The following is a 27140-nucleotide window of genomic DNA, read 5'->3' as shown; positions in this document are numbered from 1 at the left end:
ACACCTAGGGAAAATTAAATTCAATTTACATTTTTGGCTTTATTATCACAAAACTTTGAAATGACAGTAATTTGCGAGTGTAGATTTCACTTTGCTTTTTTATCCTTCAAGCTGTTCACAGAATTTTTAGGATGCAAGTATATTTTTAATCTATTTTCTCCCTCTGACTTTTCTCCCTCAGGACAAAGATGATGGATTTGTGGTAGTTTTAAGCTTGAAGCCATCAGGGAAGCATTTAAAATGTCTTTAGGCAAACTTATCTTCCCTGTCTTCTTGTCTGGTAGTTAGTGTTGAAAGCTGAGTATCTCTTTGCCTTTCTAAAAGTATGTCTTCTCTATGTGCTGGCAAACAAATTGGAATTTAAATGACCTGTGGAATCCTTCAAGGCAGTGACTGTATGTGGGAAAAGGAAACTTTCAGGCAGATTCTGAGCTAGAACTGATGTAATGCATCCCAGCGAAGCAGTGGTCAGAACTCAGGTAGCTTTGAGCAGGTAACATAATAGCAGAGGATACTTACCAGAAGCAAGCAGGTATAAAGGAAGAAAAGAAATGGAAACAGTAAGACCATTGATAACAAAATACAGTAGGGAGTAGGATTTAGGGCCTCTCTGGAAATCTTTAGGGGCCAAAGGCTCTAAACGCTGAGACTGCTTCATTTTTCTTTTGATCTAACAGTCATTACAAAATAATAACAATGTTCAGGTCAGTATCAACATTGAAACTCACCTATGTTATATCAATTTTTTTATACCTGTTTTATAGCATAGGGCAGTGTCATACAAAAGGCCGCCTTCTCCCAAAGTGTGCATTTCACTGAAAACAAAGGCAGGCATACTTGGAACTGAATTGACAGCTTTGTGGCTGTAAAGATAAATATAGCATTTTTCAGGTAGTGAATTCATGAATAATCAATGAACCGGCAAAGGACAAAAGTGACATATGGCGGCCTGGTGTGGATTAAGTGTGATTGTCACATTTCCCTCCCCACCTTTTGCCCTTCTCTAATTTACTGAAAGAAACAAAGCCAGCCTCATGTAGCTAGAACGCAGTACCTCTGGAAAAATCCATGTAGACAATGTGTTAACAGGGGAGTTTAATTCATTAAATGTCTCCTCTGCTGTTTGGTTGTTTTAATAGTCCAGCTCAAGTTGTCTGTGTCAATTGAAATTTTATTCAAAATGAAAATTTGACTTGACTTCTTTAAAGTTAAACTGGTAAAGCAGTTTTTTTTTAATTACTGCTACACCAGTATTTCCAAATAAGTAACACTTAACCAGTTATGCTAATTTTGCCAGAATGTTTCTCTGTAAATAAACCACGAGTGCATTGTAGCTGACTGTGTTTTCATGCCTTCACCTAGGGTGTAAACCAAAAGAGAGGGAAGGCATTCTTGGTTTTTCCCTTTGTATCAACGAACACTTTATTGAAGACAATGATTTTATTATTTTTAACAAACCACCCCCCCACCACCAGATTTAATGAAATTCCTTGGTAACACCAAGGTTTTTCAGAATAGAATTCTGAGGGACTGTTAATGGGGAGGTATTTGTTCACAACCCAGATAATAACTGTACCTCTTTAGAACATCATTCGTCCTCTGCGGCTAATGAAGGGTGGGTTTTTAGTCCAGTGAGTCGGTTTGTGCCTTTTGTTTGCCTGCCTTTGTGCCAGGGATCTGATCCTGTAAGATTTAACGTTGGAGAGTCTCTAAGTAGCCTGATTCTCCAGTCTCTCAATTGTGCCTTAGTTTATCCAAAACCCTTGAAATTGGCAGTGGAATCAGTGGTAAGCTTTGACTATATCACATGTATATGCAATAAAGTGATATAAAAAATTACTTGTTTTGAATGGCTCCTCCAACTCCTCTACTCCCTAAAAAAGGTTCTGGAAATTTGCTCTTAGACTTATAGATTCCCACCTGAATATGAACTATTTGTTGATTTATTTGTAAATAGTGTGGATCTTGTGGCAGTTTTAAATGCGACCTCAGAAATCAAGGTCTGATTTGGGTTAAGTCTGTAATATTTGACATCAGATGACCAGATGATGGTGCACAGACCAAAAGTCAAGTCTACGAGAGTAGGATGTCCACGGGACATCCCTTGCCACTTTTCAGAAACACGTAACTTGGTTTTTATGTTGGAATTGGCCACCACTGGGAACTGTCGTGGTGGAGAGATTATAAGAGACTCTTTGTTTTTCTTGGTGGTGTAGAGAATCCTCTGTTTTCACTGATGGCTTCCAGAGGGGGGATGAACATGAAGGGAATATAGCCTAAAGAAGCCTCTTCAGAACTCACCCTCCCCTTGGTCCCTTTGGCGCATTCCAGATTCCAAATGGCATTGCATGCTACACAGAAACCTTTGGACTAGGTCAAGAGCTTGGTTGTTAAGCACTATACAGAGCGCCACTTTTTGAGCTCGCAGTTGAGTATGGTAGTTAAGAACATGCACTGAAGCTCTGCAATACATTGGTGGTATGTTGTATTTCCCCAAAATGGCTGCACTTCCAGCCCCCTGCTCTTTATAGGCTGTGACCTTGACACTCCTCTGTTGAGAGCAGGGGTCTCTATCCTCTCCTCTTGAATCTGCACAGGCTTGTGATTTGCCTATGACTAGTGGAATGTGGAGTAAGTGCTGAGCAATGTCTGAGGCTAGGTTGGAAAAGGCAGTTTAGCTGCCACCTTGTTTTGGGGGGCACTTGCACTTGGATCTCTGTGCTGCCATGCAAGATGTCCTGCTATGCTGAAGCTTCCATGCTGTGAAGAAAGCCCAGCACACAAGAGAGGCCATATGTAGGTGCTCTAGTTGACAGCTCCAGCTGAGATTCTAGATGGCAGTAGCATCAACAGTCATACACGCAAGCGAAAATTTCCCCAGATGACTCCCACCCCCAGCCATTGAGACATCCCTAGTTGTTGAGTTTTCTTAGTCGTAGCCTCAGATATTGTACCTTACCTTTGTGCCCTGTTGGAATTCTTGACCTATAGATTTCACGTATGATAAAATCGTTTTTCAAGCCACTACATTTGGTGTAATTTGTGATGTAGCAGTAGTAACTGGAATGAAAAGCTGGGCAAATTGTTTGACTTTTGCGTCCCTTTTGTTTCCTATCTTTAAACTGCTGATGGTAATAATAGCACTCCTTCAGAGAAAGGAGTTAATTATGTAAAGCATTTAGTAAAGTACCTGGCATACAGTAAGGGTTCATTAAATGTTAGCTGTTAATTAAGGGAAATCCATTAGACACTAAGTGTTTGGGGGAGCATTGTCAAATAAGAAATAGTGAGCTCAGCTTGACTTTATTAATGAAATGTTCATCGTGATATGTAAAAAGGAAAAAGAGTGAAGCTTTTCCCAAATTTGAATTTTTTTCCCACATTTGAGGGGATGAGGTTCTGGTAATTGTTCTCAAGAATATCAGCAGGTATGGTCAGGACATGTCCTCAGAATAACCGTAGCTTTCCTTACTTGCCTATTTAGAGCTATCTGTGAATTAAATTAAGTGCTGTTTATATCGTTGCCTTTGAGCACCTTCTGGAATAACAAATTCTGTGTGTTTACTGGGTAGACTGATTAGAGTAGAACTTTAAAAAAATCATCGTAAAATGACTACTTTCAGACTTTTAAGTGATATGGAGAAGAAATCGGTGTCTACATCACCACGTATAAAATCATTGTCATAGGTCTTTAAAAATGTGTATGGTCATTACAAGTCTTGATCTTCATCTTCCTGTTGTGAAAGAATTCTAGTTACTTCACTCTTTCTGTATTAGTCAATACCTGTCACCATATTTAAGTTGACTATATGTTCAAACACAGAGATTAAAATATCAGTTTTTTTGTTTTAAAAAATGTACTTATTTAAAAATGTTGACTTTAGGCCAGCTACGTGTGATATGCTCTCTTCCAGCTTCCCGTTAAGCTACTCAGATAGTCCCATAACAGCACCAAAGAGTTAAATAGCAGTCAACCGTTTCTTAGTTTTAGAGGCATTTCCACTAACTACTTACTACATTGAGGTTGGAGTAGACTGAGAAAGCCTTAGTGGTGTATTCATGCTTTGACTTTTAACACAGGAGAATAAAATTAGATGAGGAGGAGAAGTTAGAAAGAGGCTTTGATCTTTTCCCCTTGTTCACTCATACTTCCAAGATGAAGGTTACCATGAATGACTGTTGGAAGCCTGTTTCCTTCATGTTTTGTATTTCATGACATATTACAAGCCAGTTAACTTGACTAGAGATTCCTCTATCTGCCCCCTCTCTAAACTCCTCCAGACTACCTTCAGCACCATTCTTTGTGTATCCATTCATAGACTAACATTTCCAATATGTAGTATGGAAGAGAATGAAAGGAAACTTAGGATATTGCTTTCCAGGGATGCGATACAGCTGTAGAAGTGGTGTTAAGAGGAAACCTGCAAGAGTTGTGCTCTTGGGGTTTCAGATTAGCATTTATTTTTTCTGTTAAAAGACAAACCGCAGCATGTTCCTGGTGTTATAGTAAACAAAATTCTCCTCATAATATGAGAGAATCATAGAAGGTCCTAGATCAGTCCAGCATAGTTGTACTGTCTGCCGAGTATTATAAGTGGAGCCGTGGCCTGTGTACATCAGCCTGTACACACAAAACCTGACCAAATTTAAGATGTGAGCAAAATTTCACCATCCAATGGATCGTGGCGGGAATCAAGGGTGATCTGTGTACTCTGCCATTTAAAAATTGTACGTTTTCTTTCTGCAAAGATAATCCTTATGGAAATTATGAAAGAAATCTGTAGCATAAAAGAAGGGAACCATTACCCAAAGATGATGAGGGAAGGCTTAAGAATCATTATGGTATACAGAAGATATTGTGGAAATGTAAGAGTTTATTCTTAGCAAGAGAGCAAAAAATATGACCTCTATGAAATCAAAACAAAAAGTCATAAGAAAAAATCAGAATGAGATTTTAAGAGGAGCTGAAATGTTTTTAAGAGGAGCTAAAAGTGAAACAAACAAAAAACCTGAAAATGCAGTAGTGGGATAAAAATCTGCAATGGCAATTGTAAAGAGCAGAGCTGAGCCTGTGGAAAATGGAATCAACCCTCTATTGAGTATTTGAGATTGTCCAGAATAAGGAGAAAATGATGACAGGAAAGTGAAGTGACAAGGGTAAAGACTACAGATACCGAGGACAGAGAGAGGAGAACAAGGTATTTCTAAGGGAGAGATCAGAATAAATGTAACAAAAGCAAAAAAAAGTAGAAGAAAACTTTCTTGAGGTAACAATGTTCTGAATCTGCAGGTCCAAAGTGTAGGCTTCATTGTGTTCTGGGTAAAATAAATGAAAATAAATCCCCACCTGCCTGAATTCTGGTAACACTTATAATTTGTAAAGCAAAGAATTCATAGATTAAAAAATAAATAGGTTACTCTAATGGTACAGTGGTCAGTCTTACTTCGCTGCAGATTTCTTCTTATTTATCCTGTAGTGGATCCATTGGGCTTCTTAAAGCTATGAGTTGGTGATTTAATTAGTTCTGGAAAAATCTTAGCCATTTTCTCACCTGCCATTCTTTTGTTCTTCAATTTCTTCAGTTTCTTTTGAACCTCCAATTAAATATATATTGGACTTTCTCATGTATTCTTCACATTTCTTACCCTCTGTCATGCATTCATCATCTTTTTGTCTCTCTGTCCTGAATTCTGTATGGTTGCTTCCAGTGATGTGCTGTTTAACTGGTTCTCCAGGGGGGGAAAAAGCCCTGATCTGTAGCAGTATTCGAGAGGGCAGTTTCAGGCAACCAACATGACTTCACTGAGGCAGAGTTAGAAGGAGCTGCACATAATAGGCTTTCACAGGCTGGTTCAGGCCAGCTCTAGCATACCTCTAGGCTTTTCTCCTGTTTTCCCATTTACTAAACATCTTTTAAGTTGCATCTAATCTGCTTTTAAACCACTCTATTCAGTTCTTAATTGGGGTTATTTTATTTTTAATTCTTGACTTTCTATTTTTTTTCCTTTTTTCAAACTGTGTCACTGTGTATAGTTTTCACTTCTCTGCTAAAAACTCCAACTTGTCTTTTGTTTATCCTATCACAGAAAACACAATTATTTTTTTGTCTGCATCTGATATTTCCAATTTCTCAAGTTATTTCCTGACCACTTTTTCCTGTCTGTTGTTTCTGCTTATTCTTATTCCTGTTTAGTTTCCTGTGTATTCCATTATCCTTGACTGGGCCCTCGATACTACATTTGAGAAATTATTTAAGACTATTTTTAGGCCCACAGGGTAGGTACTTAGAAAATTAGCATTTGCTTCTGACAGACACTTTGGGAGTATTCTAATCCGGGATGGGTTATAAATCAAGTTTAAAGTTTGAGAAAAGCAGTTTGATCCCAGTTTGATTCTAAGATATAATCTGCTTCAGATTTCAGATTCTCATTTAAGGATGTAGCCCTTTGGGATTCCAGCTTATTGTGGGGAGGGGTCTTAGGTGAGTTGGCCCTCAGTTTTTTTTTGCACAGTACGCGGGCCTCTCACTGTTTTGGCCTCTCCCGTTGCGGAGCACAGGCTCCGGACGCGCAGGCTCAGCGGCCATGGCTCACGGGCCCAGCCGCTCCGCGGCACGTGGGATCTTCCCGGACCGGGGCACGAACCCGCGTCCCCCGCATCGGCAGGCGGACTCTCAACCACTGCGCCACCAGGGAAGCCCACATACGTATTTTTTAATAACCAAATAATTCATTAGTATAAATCTCATCTTTTTAGGTTATAAATCTTACTTAGAAATGAATTACTAGTGAGAGAAACAAAGATGTAATTTTCTACCAAGAATATGGAATCGTGAAAGCATTCCCATCTCCTTTTAGTGGTTATAAGTTTTTCCCCCAATCACGAGTAAGGATTAGAGCCGAGATTTTAATATGTCACCTATTTAATCATGTTTAATTGGGTGGATGGAGGGGCAACCTCCCTATTTAAAAAACTTTAGTAACAAAGTAAATGTTAATCATACTTCTTCAGATGATACACTGCTAATATTTCATTTTATTTCTTTTAGAAATCTCTTCTTTGTTCATGAATAGGCAAGTACAGGATTCCCAAAAGGGAGAGCTAGAAGCAGTCAGTATTCATAGGTAGTAATTTTCAGAGATCTGTTGAGGGGCTCTTAATATTAAAGGAATCAGCAAAGCAGTGCATTAATGATTTTAGTTGGATGTTTATTAACATTTGGCTTTGTTTAAGTTCATTATAGGATTCTTTGATAAGATTTTTCATGTAAATCTTCTTGAACTATGTACCAGTAGCACTTTTTTCTCTCTCAAAGTATAACCTGACTTTCTCTGTAATTATTTTACTTTTACAGTACGAATTAGGATGGATTTACACTTAATCTTATGATAGTTTTCTACTTGCCTCCTCGAGCAGTGGAGAAAGAGATGGTGTTACAATATAGCGAAGTACTTACTTATTCTGTAGCCTGACAGGGTATTTGTGCTTGTAGATGTCATGTATTCTGTGTGTTGGGGAAGAAAAAAACATAAAGGGCTATTCTTATATAGAGTGTTTCTATGAAAAATGCAGAGTGTAGTATTTGTTGAAAAATAAACTTGGCTAATGACCTTTAACTTAGAATTACCTTCAACCAGCACATTTTATCGGTTTATCAACAGTTTTGGCATAGTATCTAGCACTTGTGCCGTGGTTCAGCTACGCAGAGAGCACAGTCTGGGCTGGAATGAGAGTGGTCATGGGAAGTCTGCCCTTAAAAGTCCTGAAGATAAGCCCTGATACTGACTTGGGCATATTTATTCCCTCAGTGACCAGCTCAGTTAAGCCTGTTCATTAAGGAAATCTTGTCCTTGACTCAGGTCCACTTGTCACAAATCATACTCTCCAATTTTAGGATTACGTCAGGCTGAGTTCATGGACAAAGCATGTTGCTAGGTTCATTCTTTCATAACACAGGGAGTGGCGTAATATCACATTGCCCACAGCAATTTGATCGTCAGCAGTTTTACATGTTTAGGGTGATGACTCCAAGACCTCCTTCAAGCTATTGAGATTTATGAAGGCCTTTAACTTTTGGAACAAGAAAGAAATAGTCTTTGATGTATATTAAAGGCTTCCCACTTGCCACACATTGTATTATATTGAATCCAACACAAGTAACATACAGTTTCTCCTTGCAGGTAAACAAGAGTCTTCTTAGGAAGGTACAATACATAAAAGAGAAGAAAAGTTCACTCTGAGATGAATTTTAAGAATAGTTTTGATTTTTATCAGAGACCAACTTAGTCATTGAAGATTTCTAATCTGTAAAACAGAAGTGGCAGAACTATTCGGGTGGGGGAAGACGAAGACATTTAAAAATTATTTTTAAGAAGCCATTATTGATCCTCTTTTTTTATGTCAGAAACTCTGACGGTCAGTCAGTCACAAAGATCTGATTATACCCCCAAGATACTCAAAAGTATAGGAGGATAAGGGCACCTCCAAACTATTAACACATTGCTTTTATGGTATAATCTCCATTATCCTTCATAACAGTACTGTTTGGGCTTTACAGCTGGGGTAACAAAAGCCCAGAGAGATTAAACGAAGAACGGAGTGGGTATTTAGCTCCACTCCTGTGCTTCTGCAGTGTCTTCGCGAGATGCCAACTGAGTGAGAATTGCATAAGCTGTTGTAGAGTAGCACAAGGGCCTGTGTGCGACCTTTAAAATATATCCTGTATTGGTCTTTGAGTCACATTGCTAGGATAAAATGGCGAAGCAAAACCATTTAGTAATTTGATAAGACTGAAGACGTGAGATATTTTTCTTTATTATCCAGCAGATATTTGTTAAGTGCATAATATGTGTCAGACATTGTATTCATTGGCTGTTCTATTTGGTTCTGCTGTCACTCTTAGTAATTTAAACATGCTTAATGCAGAAGATTTATAAGTACAGTTAAGCATGAAGATCCAGAAAAAAGTAATTTATTCTACCTCTCATCTTCCAGAAAGAGTCATTGTGAACATTTTGGTTTATTTCCTTGTTATTTTTTGTCCATAAAAAATAAGTCCTGTTTTACTGAGACCATGCAGCATATACATGATTGAATTCTATTATACTTTTATGTAAGTACTTTCCCCTCACAATAAAAATAGTTAATATTTCTTGAGTATTTACTCTGTTTTAGGCACAGAGCTATTATACAATTATTTTATATTTTAAAAATGTTTTTTATATTGTAAAAATATGTGCTATTCAATACATGCAAAAGAATCTATGTGTCACATATGTAAGTTACGGGTTTTTGTGAACTGATCACCCAGTGTAAGAACACATGAGAACCAACACTACTGAAGAAGAATGGCAAAATATGCCACTTTGGCATAAGGATTATTCTGGGCTAAAGGCACTTGAAAACAGGTGCAAGAAGGGTGCTCTGATTACCCCCTTCCCCCACCCCATTCTTCCTGAAAGCAGGAGATAAAACTCGCAAGTGAAAGATGCTCTGCCTACCATACCAGAAGGAAGCACTCTTATCCCTAGAGCCGGGAGTTGAGACTGAGTGTTTTGTGAAAACAAACCTTGTAAAAGTAACTCCTGTCAGTCTCTGGTCTTTTCCACAGTTGCCTCTCCTTGTTCACCTAATATATAAGCACCTAGGTTTTGCCAGTTCTTTGGGTCTTCATTTTCTTGTGGACGCTTACATGTACATGAAAAAATAAAATGTGTATGCTTTTCTCCTTTTAATCTGTCTGAAGTCAGTTTAATTCTCAGGCCCAGCTGGAGACCCTAATAGGGTAGAGGTCCAGTTTTACAAAACTCCACTACCATTCTACCCTCTAACCTCCCCATCAGAAATACTACTATCTTCAATTCTGTTTATCATTTCTTTGCCTTTTTAAAATGTTTTAAAAATCACAAATTTATGTACCCCTAAGCAATATATAGTATAGTTTTGCTTATTTTTGAGGTTTTACAAAAAAGTTACCATGTATTCTTATTTTTTGTTTGTTTGTTTCTACATGTTGTTTCCTTTAATGGTAGGCCATTCATTTTTATTACTTTCTAATATTCCCTTCTGCTAATACATCATATGTTTATTTGCCTTTCTTTGAGCATCTGAATTGTTTCCAGATTTTTGCTATTTTGAGCAGTGCTGCCGTTACTGGGTTTTAGGGTACGTGAACGCTGAATTTTACACCATTTCCACAATTGTGATTCTAAGTGGCTGTGCCAGGTTACATTCCATCAGCAGTTGCCAGTGATCTCCATCCTTGCTAACACTTTCCATTTTCCTGCTTCTTAAGTTTTGCCATTCTAATGGATATACAGTGCTCTTCTATGGTCTTAATTTACATTTCCCTGAAAACTGATGAGACTAAATACTTTTTCATACGTTTACTGCCAGAAGTCTTCTGTGAACTGTCTGTTTATATTTCTTGCTCACTTTTTCTTTTGGGTTGTTTGTTCTTTTTTTATTGGTTTGTAGGATTTGCTTATATGTTCTGGATACTTTTCTTGGGTGGTTAGGGTTTAAGAGTTATTTTCTCCCCGTTTAAACGTGTGTAAGTTTTGTTTGAATGCCTGTTTTCAGTTCCTTTGGGTACACACCTAGGAGTGTAGTTGCTGGGTCATTTGGTAACTCTATGTTTAACATTTGGAGGAACTACCAAACTGTTTTCCACAGCAGCTTCACCTTTTTGTATTTCCACTAGCAGTGTAGACAGATCCTGCCTGCAGCTGGAACCCTCAGGGGCGCTTCTGTTCACCGCCCTAGTGATATTCTGTAGACCTCCTTTATCTGCTCAGGGACTCGAAGGGAGGCAGCCAGGAGGGCCCTTCAGCCCTGTGCCGGCTCCCGCAGCTGTCTACCACATAGTCCTTTGGCTCTAGAAACGGATCAGTACTTTGAAAAAAGTTTGTAGACCATTGGCCTTTGGAGGCTGAAGTCACCCTTCGTATATCAGAGCAGAGCTACTTAGGACTGCTTTCTGGAGAGCCCTTGCCTGTACTTTGTTCTATCTTCCTGTGGCTAACCAGTCCCTTAATTTTCAAAATGGGTCGCGACCCTTTCCTCTTGGTTAACGGTAAAGCAAAAAAATTCTTTTCTTTATTGGCTGTGTAGTAGACTAACTGAATTCAAGTTTCTAGCGGATTTTCACATCAACTTTAAATATTTCCAATTCTTATCAAAAGCTTCGTTTTAAAATGTCACATTCTTAGAGGTAGCCTGAAGTCTGTCTCTAGTTTTACAGCACCTTTTTGAATTTTTTCTGTGAGATTAGGGCCTGCTGAACACTCTATTCAAAAGCTAGCTGATGGAGCAGGTAAACTGAAACTGGTTAAGAAGGAGTAGAGACTGAGCGCCCTTTCTTGCCTCCCACCCCAGTCCCTTCACCCCGCTTTGGCAAATGGAGAGCAAGTCGATCACGACTGCCTTACCTCTCCACGGAGTCAAGGTAGCCCAGCAGAGCTTCCTCTTCCTGCCCCTTCACCTTTCTGCGGAGTCGGTTTCCTCTGTGAAGTCTTTGCTGGTCCCCTCCAGGCAGGGCCGACCACTTCCTGGGTGCTGCTTCCTCTCCTGGTGCACACATGGGGGCACACTAACCGGGCTGCTCTCCCGTGGGCGTCGTTGTGCAGATTCCAACAAGGCACTTTATACCACTTCCAACTGCTGGACATCCGTCTTAATGAGTGTGTGAGTCTAGGCCGTTTACCCTGTGAGTGGTGCCGCGTGTGTGTGTGTGTGTGTGTGTGTGTGTGTGCGCGCGCGCGCGGGCTGTGCCTGACTGTGCGGTTGTGCTCCGTGGCCTCGTCTGTGTTGGAATTTGTGTGAATTGTCTGTATCCCCAGCACCGTCTGTCTGACCCAGGACAGGTCCTCAACAACCATTTGCTAATAAGCTAAAGGAAGAGCAAAGGTGTGAATACCTGCCATGCTTTTGTCTGGAAAAATATCAGGGAAGACATACCTGACAAGGCCGTTTGCACTGGACATTATGAATATATTGTAATGCCAAGACATTTTTTTTTTTCCTTCACATCTCAGTGTCTCTGAAATCACAGATATCTTAGTCAATGTGTAATGGTGGGTGAGGGCACAGCCCTGGAGCTGGACTGCCTGGGTCTGAATCCCAGGTCTGCCACTTACACACTTATTTGTGTGACTCTGGGCATGTTACTTAACCTTTCTGTGTCTCAGTTTACTGGTCTGTAAAATGGGGATGATAACAATAGTTCCTACTTCATGGGGTTGTTGTGAGAATTCAGTGAACTCTTATATACACAGCGCTTAGAATATCACCAGGCACATAATAGCAAGAGATATGAGTGTTAGCTGTTATCAGTATCATAAAAGGCTACATATGCACTTAATATACTGTTGTTTCTTTTTAACCCTGAGATGCTGTTTGAGTCCACTGGAGTACAGCTTACGTGGATAGCGTCTCGTGTCGGTGTCTGTGGACCGGTCCCATTACATGTGCCACGGCCCCACACTGTCTCCTGCCCACACCAGTTTTCTGGTTGCTGCAGCAAAATGTGCACGGTACACAGACAGGAAAGCAGCAGGCTTTGTTTTTTCTTCTAAATATGGCAGAAGAGTAAGAGGGAACAGCCAGGGCCCTATACAGATGAGACTCCTCTCAGAATTTAAACTTCACTTCTTTCATGCTCTGAAGCTTAGACTGGTAAGAAATCTTGGCTGTGTAAAACTAGAAACCAGAAAGAATTGGGTTTGAAAAAGTGATTTTATTTATTTACTTTTTGGCTGCGCTGCGCGTCTTGTGGGATCTTAGTTCCCCGACCAGGGATTGAACCCGGGCCCCTCAGCAGTGAGAGCGCAGACTCCTAACCACTGGGCCGCCAGGCAAGTCCCTGAAAAAGTGATTTTAACGTAAAGTTTTTGTCTGATTGCTGGGCAACTTTCCTTTGATGATTTTCAAGGAAGCTGGGCTACGAAGTGGCGAAAGGTAATGGCTGTTCTGGGGCCAAGTTCCCCATCAGAAGCCTCCGGGGTGTGCTCAAGTTAGACAGCAGATGAACGTTGCTCCCCACATAGTTGTGGGTTCACCTGGTGTTCAGTGCTCACTTGTGGCTGCAAAGGCCACGTGAGGGGATGGGGCGGCTCGTCCCTGAATCGTGTAGGACGACTTTTCCCTCGTCTCCTGCTCGCTTTAGCAGCTACAGCCGTGCGCCGAAGCCGTGCCTTAACCCTGCTCGCCGCCCCACCCGGTTGAGCTCTCCTTCAGGTTAAGCAGGATCTGACTAATGCATTCTTTGGAGGTGCTCTGCTCGTTTTCCTCATGAGAGTAAATGGCTTTTCCCAGATCACATCACTGCAATTGACTTGACCCTCAACTTTGAGAAGTACTCTTACCTACTATGCAGCACAGCCGAAACTCCCACAGCAGCTGGAGAACATTGATTTGGGTGTTCGGCACCTTTTTCTTAGTTGAACAAAACAGTATATAAGTAAATAATACAGGGATGATCTGAAACTTCACCCTCTTTAATTCGATTTATCTAAATGCTGGATTTGATGATATTTCTGTGTAGAACGTGTCAACTTTAGCCCTGTTAGAGGGTGTGTTTAATGATCAGTTCCCCGAAAGAGTATCCACATGAGGAACTTTCTCCAACAGGCCGCCTTCCCTTCAGGATTCACTTACCTTCAGGTTTCAGAAATGATAGGTAGGCAGTTGTTTTTACTCTCCGTATTCTAGAAAGTGGAGAAGCAGATAGTGAGAATGTGTTTACCTTGACTCACACACCCCTTTAGGTTACATCAAAGACTTTGTTTTCTAAGGAAGCACATACAATCTAAGGTTAAATATACAAATGGGGACATACATACTTATGGTTATCTTTTCCTTTATGTAAACCTGGAATTTCCATCTCTGCCCAAAATCTTTTCTTTTTTATTTTTTTGAGAAATGTCAGCAAAGAGGGCAGAGGAATTACTTTACCGAGGGTGAGGATGCCCTGATGCAGCCTGGGTGGTCAGAGCCAACTGGAAGCCCACAGAGAACCTGACTCACAAGCGTATTCTGTTAGGTCTTTTTTTTTTTAATTGGCTGTCAACATTGAGAATTCAGGCAGTTTTACATAAAAGACCTTGAAAAATCGGAGGATCCATCCAGGCTCGGCCCACATGGTGACGTTAGCTGGAGCCGGGCTGAAGCTGCCTGTCGGCTGAGCCGTGTGTCCCTCACTTCTCAGGGTCTGCTCATTTATGCGATTTGTCTGGCCGTGCGTGCATGTGAGCTGTGACTCATCGAAGCCAGTGTCCTCCTCTGCTTTATGGCCAGGTAGCAAACACTTTCCAGAAAGGCCTAGGTGTGAGCGGTGGTTAAAAGGCCACCAGGAAGGAGGAGAATTGGTGCCGTCGAGATCCACGTGCTGCTCTAGTCCCACTTGGCCTTCAGGGGATGGGAGTTCAGGCCGGCTGGGTTGGATGCCCTGAATTTGCTGAGCTGTCTCCTTCCTCACCATCTCTTCATTAAGCCTGAAAGTCAGGACCACAGTGTCCTCGTCCAGCGGGGGGGGACGTTTTTCAAAATATGAAAGAAAGCAGCCAGTGACCACTCCGGCGAGGCCAGCTATTGCAACAAAAGGATAAGCTTCCTGTTTACCAGCCGGCGTGAGACAAAGTGGTTGTACTTCCTGGCCGTGCGGGACTTGGCACACAGGCTGCGTTCTGTCCCTCAGGACAGCAGGGCTGAATGCCGGCTCTGTGCTCAGCCCTCGCCCCCATGGCCTGGGTCCTGGATGCGGGCCACCCTTGGGAGGGCACTTTAGCTTGGGCTCCAGAACTGGCCCTGGCGTTCTGAAAGGGAAGGCGGCCTCGCCTCCTTGCTGGCTTCCTCCTTAGCTTTCCTTTCCCTGTGGGGTCCGATCCAGGCAGCGGCACTTGGCATGAACCTGAATCTAACCATAAATTCACATCTTTTGTTTTTCAGTCTCTAGGAAGCAGGATGTTGATGCCTCTGGGGAAACAGGTCTTTTTTACCGGCGTGGTGGCTAGCGGGGGCTGCGCCCTTTTGTACTACCTGATGCAGAGTAAGTATCCGATGAAGTGCCCGAGGCAGGGCCGCCTCCTAGTTCTCTTGCCCCGTTTCTCCATCGAAGGAAATACTTCAGATGCTTTCAGCAGGTTAGAGAAAGAAGGAAAGGACTATTTTTAGAAGCCAGGACGCCGTTCCATTGGCTATAGCTTCTTTCTTATCCTGTAATCCCAGTTTTCCCAGGAGCCACAAGAACAAATCAAAGGAATAGGACCAATTTGCATAAGAAGCCTCAAAAAAGCAAGATGGGCTTTCACGCCAGTGCACATGCAGTAGGTCCATCAAGATTTCTGAGATGATAGAGAGAACAGAGGGAAGCGGGACACCAGGTGGTTCACAGGTGTGGAAAACTGGCTCTTTCTCAGGTGTCCTCGGTCTGTTTGCCTTGCCATTCTCTGCTGTTGATTTAGTGGAGGACGGGACCTTGGGCAAGAGCAGAAAATAAAAGCAGTGTCCAGGCTGGCGAAATCCTGGCAGATGCAGCTTCCAGCCCTCTGCACCCAAATTTGAATTTGTAAAGACAGGCCGCGATTATTGTGAGCAGCCAAGACATCTAAGGGCATTTCCATGCTACTGGTTGCGAAGCAGCAGCAGCAGTTTTCTTCTAGACTGACTTTCTTTGAAGATCTTTTATGCCCGCCCGCTTGGCTCCTCACCCTGACTCCGCAGCGGCGCAGTTGCGTCCTGCCGGGATGTGAGGATCACCCGCAGCCAGGCAAACGGCCACGGCCCCTCCACCCGTTCTTCCCCACCTTCCTTCAGGGCGGGCCCAGAGGTCTCCGAGTCTGGAGGTGGCCGGAGATGAGCGTTCCCGGGGATAATTCAGACCGGAACAACTCAGCAGCCCCTCCCCTCTGCCAGAGGGCCGGAGGCAGGACCTGACAGGAATGAGTACACTTTCGGGTCAGGGGCCCGGCAGCCTTTCCCCTGTAGGAGGCTGGGTCCCGTGGGCTCTGCAGGCAACTCCGGCTCTAGACTAGCTGTGTGGCCTTATGGGGGGGTCTGGCTTCTTCCTGGGCCTCAGTTATCGATGTGATGAGGGGTGATATTAGTGCCTGTGTGCGAGGATGCTGTAAACATTAATCTCACAACTTGTGGGATACCGAGAAATGGCTCAGTGAAGATGAACCGTGTGGACCCAGCCTCTGCTTCTCCTCAGGGCTGGCGCCTCGTTCGTGCCTGCAGCATCCCCTCTCCTGGGAAGCAGCACCGGAGGGGCATTCTCCTTGGCCTCTGCAGGCTTAAGCCGCCTTCCAGTCCGTTACTGTGGTTGGGCCAACAGAGGGAAGTCTGTCTTGTTGCCGGACACACAACCTAACTTGGGAAGCTCACCGTCCTTTGCTGTGTCCTTGGGGCTGCTTGTCCTACCTTTACACTTTCAGGGGGATTGCTTCCTGGAGTTCCTGGTAGCCTTTGGGCCAAGGATACCTGAGGGTGAGAGCAGTTCGTAAGCTTTATCTACATGAAACGTTGGCATACGTCTATAAACTTGACAAGCGAGCGTTGCCACGTCGCGTTGCCTGGCCTGAGGGTTTGGTGGTGGTGGTGGTCTATTTTAGGCTGGTTTGTGAGGACCTTCCTCTTAGTGGAAGGAGCAATGTTCAGAAGTCAGGTCGTAGATCCTGGGCCCAGCTCTGCCTCGGATTAGCTCTATCACTTTGAGCAAGTCATGGAACCAGAGGACTTAGAACTGAAAGAAAAGTTAGAGAAGATCTGATCAGACCCCTTAGAGGAAGGAGAGGCAACGAATGAGGTGAGGAAATAAGGGATGAAGAGATGGAGGCACGGAAAGGCCCGGCACCCTGCTCAAGGTCATCTGCCACATCCCTGCAGATGCTGACTTCCAGTGGCTTGGTTTTGGAGTCTCTAAAATGGACAGTTCAGAGTAGATGGTCCCCAATAATAATTCCACCCATAACTTTCATATTTCTGTTTCCGTGTTGTACGTGAATTATTACATCATCTCACTTTCTAGGGAGCGTATACCTGACCAAGTTCAATTAAAAAAAAAAAAAGTAACCATTTTCTTCCCCACTTAGAAACTTTTTCCAGGGCTTCCTATTACCAGTTGGCGTTGGAGCATCTGCACAGCCACCCCGAGGCACTGGAAGCTCTGGGCACTCCTCTCAGCGTTCACTATCTCCGACTCACTGACAAGTACAACTTCGTGGACATTGCCGATGCAAAGGTAACGTGCTCCCCCCGTGAACCGGGTGCCTACTGAGCTGAGGAGGGGCTGCTGTCCTCCGAAAGGAGTCTTGGAGGAAGCTGGAGAAAGATATGTGGGATGGGAAAATCCACTACGTATAACTGCCGCTAGGTGGTACCTAGCACCGTTTAAAAAAGCATTATGGATTAATTTATTTTCATATAGTTTTTTTCCTTTCTGGGGAATTGATGTGGCACGGAAAGCCCTGTTTGTGCTCAGGTCGCCGTCTTGAACGGGGGGTTGTAGAGAAATGATCAGTGGTGGTTTGCCAGGATTTCAGTTTTGAACTTGAAATACACGTAAACTCTAGTTTTAAAGCTTATTTACATTGCTTCCATGGAATGCCAGTCCATTTTTTCAGCTGTATCTTAGCTTCTTTTATAGTTCAAGTGATAAAACTCAATTGAATATAAGAAGTGTTTTTTCTTTCTGTTTAATATGTTTTGAGTTGGAGGAATGGGTCTCAGTTGTGTGGGGAATACAGAGACGCAGAAGGCTTTCAGGGAGTTTATAGTTTAAAATTCCAGCGTAAGACAGGGTGAAGCAGATGCCTTCCTAGAGGCCTCGGAGGGAGAGGCTCGTGGACTGGGAGGCTGTTGTGATGACAGGGAAGGCACAGGGCTGTGCTCCCTGCCAGTGTGTCCTCGGCAGCGGTGCAGCTGCCCAGGGAGCGTGTGGGCAGGGGGAATGGGCTGAGGCGGCCAGAGGGCCGTGACATCGTCTTGTGTGTGCGCTTAACTGTGACAGGCAGAAGCCCCGAAATGTTCGGAGGACAGGAGTGAGCTCGTCTGACCTCGTTTAGTTTTTGTTGTTGCTTTTATTACTTTTAATGGAAATAGTTTTATTAGAGATGTTTTCTCCCTAACGACAGAAGCAGTTCGTGCTCAAGTATTCTGATAAGGATAAGTGATGATTTTTTAAAGAAATTTAATTGACGTATTATAGTGATTCAGTTGTTTGTTCTTGCAGATTATATTCCATTATAGGTTATTGCAAGATATTGAATATAGTTCCTTGTGCTCTACAGTAAATCCTTGTTGCTTATCTATTTTATATATAGTAGTGTGTATCTGTTAATCCCACACTCCTGGTTTATCCGTTCCCCTTTGGTAACCATAAATTTGTTTTCTATGTCTGTCTTTCTCTATATGAGTTATTTCACTAAGCATAATATTCTCTAGGTTCGTTCATGTTGCTGCAAATGGAAATATTTCATTCTTTTTCATAGCTGAGTAATAGTCCAGTGTGTGTGTGTGTGTGTGTGTGTGTGTGTGTGTGTGTGTGTACACGTACATACCACATCTTCTTAAGCCAATTGTCTTCTGATGGGCCCTTGGGTTGTTTCCATGTCTTGGCTATTATAAATAGTGCTGCTCTGAACATTGGGGTGCATGTGTCTGTTTGAATTAAGTTTTTATTTTTTCCATGTATATACCCAGGAATGGGATTGCTGGGTTGTTGGTAGTTCTAATTTTTAGTTTTTTAAGGAACCTCCACACTGTTATCCATAGTGGCTGCACCAATTTACATTCCCACCAACAGTGTAGGAGGGTTCATTTTTCTCCATACCCTCTCCACCATTTATTATTTGTAGATTTTTTGATGATAGCATTCTGACTGGTGTGATACCTCATTGTGGTTTTGATTTGTGTTTTTCGAGTAATTAGCAGTATTGAGCATCTTTTCATATCCTTGTTGGCCATCTGTAGGTCTTCTTTGGAAAAATGTCTATTTAGTTCTTCTGCCCATTTTTTGATTGGGTTGTTTGTTTTTTTTGCTGTAGAGTTGTATGAGCTGTTTGTATATTTTGGGTATTAACCCCTCGTCGGTTGCATCATTTGCAAATATTTTCTCCCGTTCCGTAGGTTATCCTTTTGTTTTGTTGATGGTTTCCTTTGCTGTGTACAGGCTTTTAAGTTTGATTAGGTCCCATCTGTTTATTTTTGCTTTTATTTCTTTTGCCTTGGGAGACTGATCTAAGCAAATATTGCTACAATTTATGTCAAAGAATGTTTTGCCTATGTTCTCTTCTAGGTACTTTATGGTATCATGTCTTATATTTAGGTCTTTAAATCATTTTGATTTTATTTTTGTATACAGTGTGAGGGAATGTTCTAATATTTATTTACACATAGCTGTCCAGCTTTCCCAGCACCACTTGTTGAAGAGACTGTCTTTTCTCTGTAGTATATTCTTGCCTTCTTTGTTGTAGATTGACCATAGGTGTGTGAGTTTATTTCTGGGCTCTCTATTCTGGTCCATTCATTTATCTTTTTATTTTGGTGCCAATCTTTGTAGTATAGCCTGAAGTCTGGAAGTGTTATACCTCCAGCTTTGTTCATTTTTCTCAGGGTTGCTTTGGCAATTCTGGGTCCTTTGTGGTTCCATATAAATTTTAGGATTATTCTAGTTTTGTGAAAAATGTCATGGGTAATTTGATAGGGATTGCATGAAATCTGTATATTGCTTTTGGTAGTATGGTCATTTTAACAATATTTTTCCGATCCAAGAGTGTGGGATACTTTTCCATTTCTTTTAATCCTCTTTCAGTTTCCTTTATCAGTGTTTTATAGTTGTCAGCACATAGGTGTTTCACCCCCTTGTTTGTTTATTCCTAGAGTATTTTATGTTTTTTGAAGTGATTTTAAATGGGACTGTTTTACTTTCTGATATTTCATTATTAGTGTAAAGAAATGCAACAGATGTCTACACGTTAACCTTGTATCTTGCTACCTTGCTGAATTCATTTATTACTTCTAATAGTTTTTGTGTGGTGGTTTTAGGGTTCTCTATATAGAGTATTGGGTCATCTGCAAATAGTGACAGTTTTACCTCTTTCCTCCCAATTTACATACTTTGTGTGTGTGTGTGCGGTGTGTGTCTGACTTGCTGTGGCAGAGACCCCAGTGTGCGCAGTGCTGAGTGAGCAGCCTTGTCTTGTTCCTGAATTTAGCAGGAAGGCTTTCGGCTTTTTACTGTTGAGTATTATGTTGGCTGTGGGTTTGTCACAAGTGGTCTTTATTATGTTGAGATGTGTTCCCTCTATACTTACTTTGGTGAAAGGTTTTATCATGAATTGTTGAATTTTTATCAACTGCGTTTTCAGCATCTATTGTAGTGATCATGTGGTTTATCACATTTGATTGATTCGTATATGTTCAACCATCCTTGTGACCCTGGAATGAATCCAACTTGATCATGGTGTATGAGCCTTTTTATGTATCGTTGGATTTGGTTTGCTAATATTTTTTTGAGGTTTTTTTTTCATCTATATTCATCAGAGATATTGGCTTGTAATTATCTTTTTTGGGTAGTGTCTTTATTTGGTTTTGGGTGCCGGTGACCTCACAGAATGAATTTGGAGGTGTTCCCTCCTCTTCATTTTTTTTAGAATACTTTGTATGTTTGGTAGAGTTCCCCGGTGAAGCCCTCTGGTCCTAGACTTTGCAGGGGATTTTAAAATTACAGATTGTTTCACTTGCAGTGATCAGCCTGTTCAGATGATCTGTTTCTTCTTGATTCAGTCTTGGCAGGCTGTATGTTTCTGGAAACTCATCCATTTCTTCTTTGTCCACTTTGTTGGCATATGATTCTGTATCTCTGTGATAACTGTTGTTAGTCCTCCTCTTTCACTTCTTATTTTATCTGGGTCCTCTCTCTCTTTCTTGGTGAGCCTGGCTAGAGGTTTGTTGATTTTTATCTTTTCAAAAAACCAGCTCTTGGTTATACTGATCTTTTCTGTTGTTTTTTTGATCTATTTATTTCCTTCCTTCTGCTGACTTTGTTCTTTTTCTGACTCCTTCAGATGGTGGGTTAGATTATTTGAGATTTTTATTTCTTGAGGAGGGTGTGTACTGCTATCAACTCTCCTCTTAGAACTGCTTCATGGTCCAGGTCAGTATGGACCAATTTGCTAGAAATAGTTCCCCCTTTTATTAAACAGTGGACTTTTTTTGTTTTTTGGGTTTTTTTTTTCCTATTTTATCGTGAAAGTTTCAAACATACAGAAAATATCAAAGAATTCATGTATCTGCTACCTGGATTCTGTAACTAATATTTTGCTCAGTGTGCTTTATCCCATGCCTGTTTGTCTAGCTCTCCCTTATTTGTTCTTGAACCTACCTTATTATCTTCAAATGTCCATACACTTCACCTTTAAATACATAAGCCATATATATCATTAACTAGAGCTTTATATATTTTTTTGAGGTGAAAGGTACACATCTAACTGTCCTGATGAATGTTAACAGATGCATCCACCTGTGCAACTCAAGCCCCCACGGACGTGTGGACTGTTCCCCTCATGTTCTTCCCGGGTGGTCCTCTCACATCCCCACAGCTCCAGCAAGAGGCACTTTGTGACACTTTTTCCCAACCTAGTCTGGTCTCGGACCTGGAACCCTGCGTTATATACTCTTGGGTGAGAGGCTCTTTCGCTCCGCGTGTTTCTGACCTTCACCCACGTTGTTGCATGGAGCGGTAGTTCTTTTTTAACCGTGGATTTAAAAATAATCATTGCAAGTACTCAGAGCATTGAGTTTGGCACATAAGGTCTCCTTGCCAGATAGGAGCACTGCCGTTGACCTCACCAGGCCATCCAAAGAGGGGAAGGGCATTGTCAGGGAGCCAGATGGAAAATGAGGTGAATTCTTCAGCTAGGCTCAAGTTCAAAAACAACCAGGTTCTGTGGATAATCACTGGATTTTATAGGTTATCTCTTGAGAGGACAGCACTGTATACACTTACCTCTCATTTTATACACCCAGTTGAAGATTCCTGTCTCTGGACCCAAGTCAGAGGGCCACCTCTATGTCAGCTCATCCAGAGATGCCCCCTTTAAGAGGTATGATGGGAAAGGGGGTGGGAATCAGGCAGCAGGAGGACCTTCTGATGGAAACGATTTCCAGTTTCAATTTTAGTTATATGATTGTGGCAGTAAGATTAGTTTTTCAAAACCTGAGAAGTTTCACAGCTTGGACAGCATGCTGCTGCTTGGGCTCTTAAACTCAGTCCAGACATTTTATCCAGTGCACGCTTCTGAATTTGAAGAACTCCACCGTTGTAGTGGTCTAGGTCTGCCATACCTTGATGCTATGTCACAGCTTCCGACACTGCTGCCTCCGTCGTTACAAACGAATAAAGGCATGGGTTCCTGTTCCAGAATTATTGGTCACATTCTTTAAATAAGCTCTCTACCCCATTAATTGGCTTCTCTTGTCTGGTTGCCAGTAGCTACCCTCACTTACTCCCCCCACGGGAAGCCTCTCTCAGAGATGTTTGCTATTTAGCCAGGATGTGTTTTAATTCTCAAGGACAAAAGGAGCAGGCAGCCCCTGCCTGGCTCCCCTGGACTCACTGACCCCTGAGCCTGGGATTCGTGGAGGAGCTGGTGGTCGAGGGGGGGTAGGAGAGGGGGGGAGGGAGCTGCTCCTTCTCTTCCCTGGCGCCAGCCAGTCACTGTTAAAACTTGCCTTGATGGTGGTGCTGGTTAAATAATGTGAGCCTGGAACAGAAAGTGAAAACGTTAACATACTGCTAATATAAGAGCAACATTCCTAACAACTGCTTTTTTCCTTTTAAGCCATGTCTGTCTTTTGCCTCAGTGTTTGGTTGATTAGAGACTATACTTGTGGTTTCTCTCAGATGGAACCTTCAGGAGGTCTTCTTAGAGCTCAAGGATGGCCAGCAGATTCTCCTGTTCAAGCCCGGTGGGGAGAAGAGCCATGAGCTGAAAAAGGAGTGAAGGTATTTATTAAAGACCAGCCCCTCCGAGCCTGGCCTCCCTCCTCACCATGGCGCCCCCGTGGCCGCAGGCCAGCCAGCCCCCAGGTCGGGCCGGCTGCACGTGTGGGCATACAGTGATCTCAGGATCCTTCTTATTTGACCACAGTGACCCCTGCTGAAGTTTTAAATTTCATCAGAACGTTACTATAATTTGTAAGAATTTGAAAGTTCTCTGTATAGAAGCAAAGCACAGAATAAAAGGAATCAGTATTAATAATGCTGATTTCTCATCTTTTCCACCCTACCCCAGTTTTCAGCCCTATCAGTGAGAAGGTTTTCTAGTACCAAAAAGGTTTTAAATTAATTGTTCACCTCAGAATGCCGAGGGAGAACAAGCCGCACCTCGGTTTGGTCACGTTATGTGAAGTAGCTCGTGGATGTCTCTCAGCACTTGGAAATGTTCTTTTTTGCTTCATTGTTGTTTTTGTTTTAGTCACCAACTGTCTGCCTGACTGAAGATTTACAAGGTAACTGCTTTAATCCAAACACTTTGAAGGCTTAAAGTGTTTATATGTACGAAAGCCCATGTGAAACATAGGAAAGTTAAAGCTAACAAACCCTCACACATCATCTTTCCACACAACCACACAGCAGAGACTCTTACCTGTAGGTTTTACTAGTCTTGCAAAAGGGGACAAAGACCTTCCTTCCCTCTGAGCACCAGAGCCCACAAAACCCAGAAATGTCTGCCACCTTTGCTTTGTTAACCCCCTCAGTATTACTAGGCTTAATGCAGTTGTAACAAAGGACATTCATGAGCTCCTTTACTGTATTCTTAACATTCAGTGGAGGGGAGCCTCAGAAAAGACTAAGCTTAAACATGCCGGTATAGAGTACAAGGCCTTTCATCGTTAGAAAGAAGTTACTTCTGTTCTGTAACTTCTTTCTTTAAAAAATATGCTCTTTGAATAGATCATGAAGTGAAAAAGTCAGTCTTTCTTTCCCTGAGAGCTTTTGTTGATAAATATTACAATCTGTTGTCTTTTTTGTGCTGCTTTATTCTTTAACCATTATGTACCGTTCTGTTGGGTACATGTCACTTTATAGAGTGCCTCATACCTGACTGTTCTAGAACAGCTTTTACTTACTTTCAGTGTTTGCTGGATGTTTTCTTGCTGTGGCCAAGCCACAGAAAACCAGGGCCTGAGTGGACCAACAGTTTTTGTGTACAATTTGTATGAAGAGGCTTTCCTAACCCAACTGACAGGAAATAGTATTATGTAGTGAAAAGATCCTTGATTTCTGTTTGAAAGTCACCATCTTGGGTGTTTTTCCAGTTAAGCATATTTCCATGTACTTCTTAATGCCTTTATGGTTGATTGTGAACAGGCCGGAACCCGGTCCTTGCAATCGACGTTGTCCTTTCTTTTCCTGAAGCAGTGCCGTATACCTGCAGCCCCCTGCTTCCTGTGTGCCCAGCGATCACTGTGACCTGGCCGTGGACCCCCAGCAACGACCTGGAAGGCATCTTGGATGAGGCACGTCATCAGAGGCAAAGGAGACTGTCCACTGTTCGAGCCGCTGTTCCTGGCACAGCCCATGAGCCCGCCCAGCGGTGACCGGAGGAAGGGCTTCACTAGCATTGTAAGGGTTGTAGACTTGTGAAGACTGCAGAAGAGCGAGCACAGCCAAGACTTGGCAGTAGGACTCCCACGTGCCTTTACTAAGATGCTGGGTGGTCTCTGCTCACAAGCCGCTTACATATACGTAACCCTGGACCAGTAGAGTTCCAAGCAGCGGTGCTAAAACGAGGTAGGAGAGACCGATTAGGAGGAATCCAGGAGGCCAGCCAGGTCACCCCTCCCTCTTGGGGGGCTGGTGACCTCAGGGGCTTTGAGACCTACGATTTCAGATGTGATGGAGAGTGCCTTGCAAATAGAGAAAAACATGAGAACAGGCCTCAGCAGGGGAGGTGTGAGCTTGTAGCACCCAGGTTCTGGAGTAAGTATATGATTTTACTGTTAATGAAGGTTTAACAGACTGTGCTGAATTATACTGACAAGACCTGTATGACTTTCAAATAAATCACAGATTTTACTGTCATTTATACCATTTTTTGAGATTTGGCTTCCCCCTGGTTCTCTTCCTTCCAACCGTCCCCCATTCACCAATCCAGGGATTTAGGTAGTACCTGATGAGACAGGTTCTAGTACTCCCAGTTCTGGTGAAGTTGCATTCAGCAAAGACGAAGCGAGACTGAATGACACCCACAGGAAGCAGCCAGCACTGCCCCGACGGTGGCCTCTGGCACAGCGGCCAGGCCGGGGCTCCGGCGACAGCAGCTCCACAGGGCTTTCTGAAGGCTGCTCGACTGCTGTTTTCAGTTTGTCCATATGAAAACTATGAATAAATACTTACCAATCGCTGGTCTTACGGGCGAGGCAGCGTTCATGCGGCTGGTTGGGAGGCTTGGGCAAAAGACGCTGTATCCACAGGAGGCCCCGTGAAGGGGTTGGGGGGCGTTCAAGGAGGAGGTGAGAGGGTGAGGACGGGAAGAGCCTCTCCTCCTCGGGAACCTGTCCACCATCCAGGCTTGTCTTTCCGCCGACTTCAGCAGTTGCTCAAAGTGCTGTCAGGAGTGTGTACAGAAAAACAGACATTTTACAATCCAGGGTTCAGAAGTGGCAGTTGACAATATTGGAAGCATGCCTCCGTATCATAGATCACATGCGGTATATTAAATGCCTTTCATTATTAAGTAATGAGCATTCAAGGCAGAACTCTATCTTTTCTTTTAAGTTGAGCTGCCACACACCAATAGCTACCTTGCGGCCTTAAGAAGCTAGTTTCTTACTTCCAAAATTATTTTTGTGAAGAAACTACAGGCCAGGCTCTCTCATGAATGTTACAGAATTCTAAGTAAAATATTAGCAAGACGAATCCAGTGACATACAGTAAGGGGAATATCGTGTTTGTCACAAAGTATTTTGGTGCCTCCCTTGCAGCGCCCTTCTCTATGGGGAGATTATACTTCCCTGCCTGTTGAACTTAGGAGTGGCCAGTGAACTGTGAGTGGAAAGGACATGCAACTTCTGAGTACGAAGTTTCGAGTGCCAGCCCTTGGTTCGCCACATCTCGTTTGCTGTCTTCCCTGAGATCGGAAATGTTCCAGATGGCAGCTATTCCAGGGACCTGGGTTCTGGAATGAAGATGACGTGTAGCAGAGCTACAGCTGAGCCACAGTGGGACAGGGTAGCGTGAGCAAGCAATAAACCCTTCTAAGCCCCGAAGATTGGGGGCTATTTTCACTCCAGCTTAACCGGACTGTTAACAGTGACTAAGGGAGGTTTATTCCAGGAATGCAAGGGTGGTTCCATATTAGGAGAGCCACTAGTATAGTTCATCACATTAGTAAAGCTAAGGAGGAAAATTATATGCTAATTTTAATAGACACAAAAAGGCATTTGACAAAAACTACAAACAAATGAGAATTAATAGATAAGGGGTGTGTGTGTGTATATATACACATTATATTCTCAAAGCCAACATCTTACTTAGTTGGGAAACTAGTAGAGGTTTCTACAAGATAAGAATGCACTCTATTGACTTCTTTATTGTAACATTATATTGTATCCAACACAATTAGAAAAAAACAAAACCCCCCAAAAACAAGAGGCCTAAATATTAGAAGAGTAAGGCAATTACTGTCTACATAGATTTTATATCTGCAAGCGGCAACACAATTCCATGGATCAATAGTGAGTATTTAGTAAAGTAGAGGATAAGATTAATTATAGAAACAATATTCTTCACTTAAACAAATAACCCGTTAGAAGAAGTAATGGAGAGCAGACAATACTTAAAATAGCAAAAAGCAAACCAAAACAAAAACTACTTAGGAAAAAAGTGAGCAAGAAATCTGCAAAACTTATATGAGGTGCTAAAACACTACTGAAAGGTACAAACATAGAACTGGACAAAGGGAAAGACATACCATGTTCTTGGATGGCAGGATTCTTTATCATAAAGATGTCATTTCTGGGCTTCCCTGGTGGCGCAGTGGTTGAGAGTCCGCCTGCCGATGCAGGGGACACGGGTTCGTGCCCCGGTCCGGGAAGATCCCACGTGCCGCGGAGCGGCTGGGCCCGTGAGCCA

At 42.6% G+C, this 27140-nt stretch overlaps 1 protein-coding gene across 8 annotated transcripts in view; it reads left to right on the top strand.

Annotated features, from left to right (window-relative positions):
• The window catches only part of COA1 (cytochrome c oxidase assembly factor 1), a 75406-nt gene extending 50309 nt beyond the window's left edge, over positions 1–25097 (top strand). The window contains exons 3-8 of one of the 8 annotated variants that reach the window (XM_067042901.1): positions 14948–15047; positions 17092–17240; positions 22028–22104; positions 22905–23006; positions 23479–23512; positions 24423–25097. In XM_067042901.1, the coding sequence (XP_066899002.1) occupies positions 14963–15047; positions 17092–17240; positions 22028–22104; positions 22905–23004 (411 nt within the window). In that variant the 5' untranslated portion in view covers positions 14948–14962 and the 3' untranslated portion in view covers positions 23005–23006; positions 23479–23512; positions 24423–25097. Of the gene's footprint in view, positions 1–11364; positions 12959–14947; positions 15048–17091; positions 17241–22027; positions 22105–22904; positions 23007–23478; positions 23513–24422 lie in introns of those variants that run through there. The other 7 variants (XM_067042905.1, XM_067042906.1, XM_067042904.1 and 4 more) reach the window with 7 other exon arrangements.
• The last annotated feature ends 2043 nt before the right edge of the window (positions 25098–27140 follow it).

This window comes from Kogia breviceps, chromosome 9, assembly GCF_026419965.1.
Source record: "Kogia breviceps isolate mKogBre1 chromosome 9, mKogBre1 haplotype 1, whole genome shotgun sequence".
Classification (NCBI taxonomy): domain Eukaryota; kingdom Metazoa; phylum Chordata; class Mammalia; order Artiodactyla; family Physeteridae; genus Kogia; species Kogia breviceps.
This window is presented reverse-complemented; position numbering and strand designations above follow the sequence as displayed.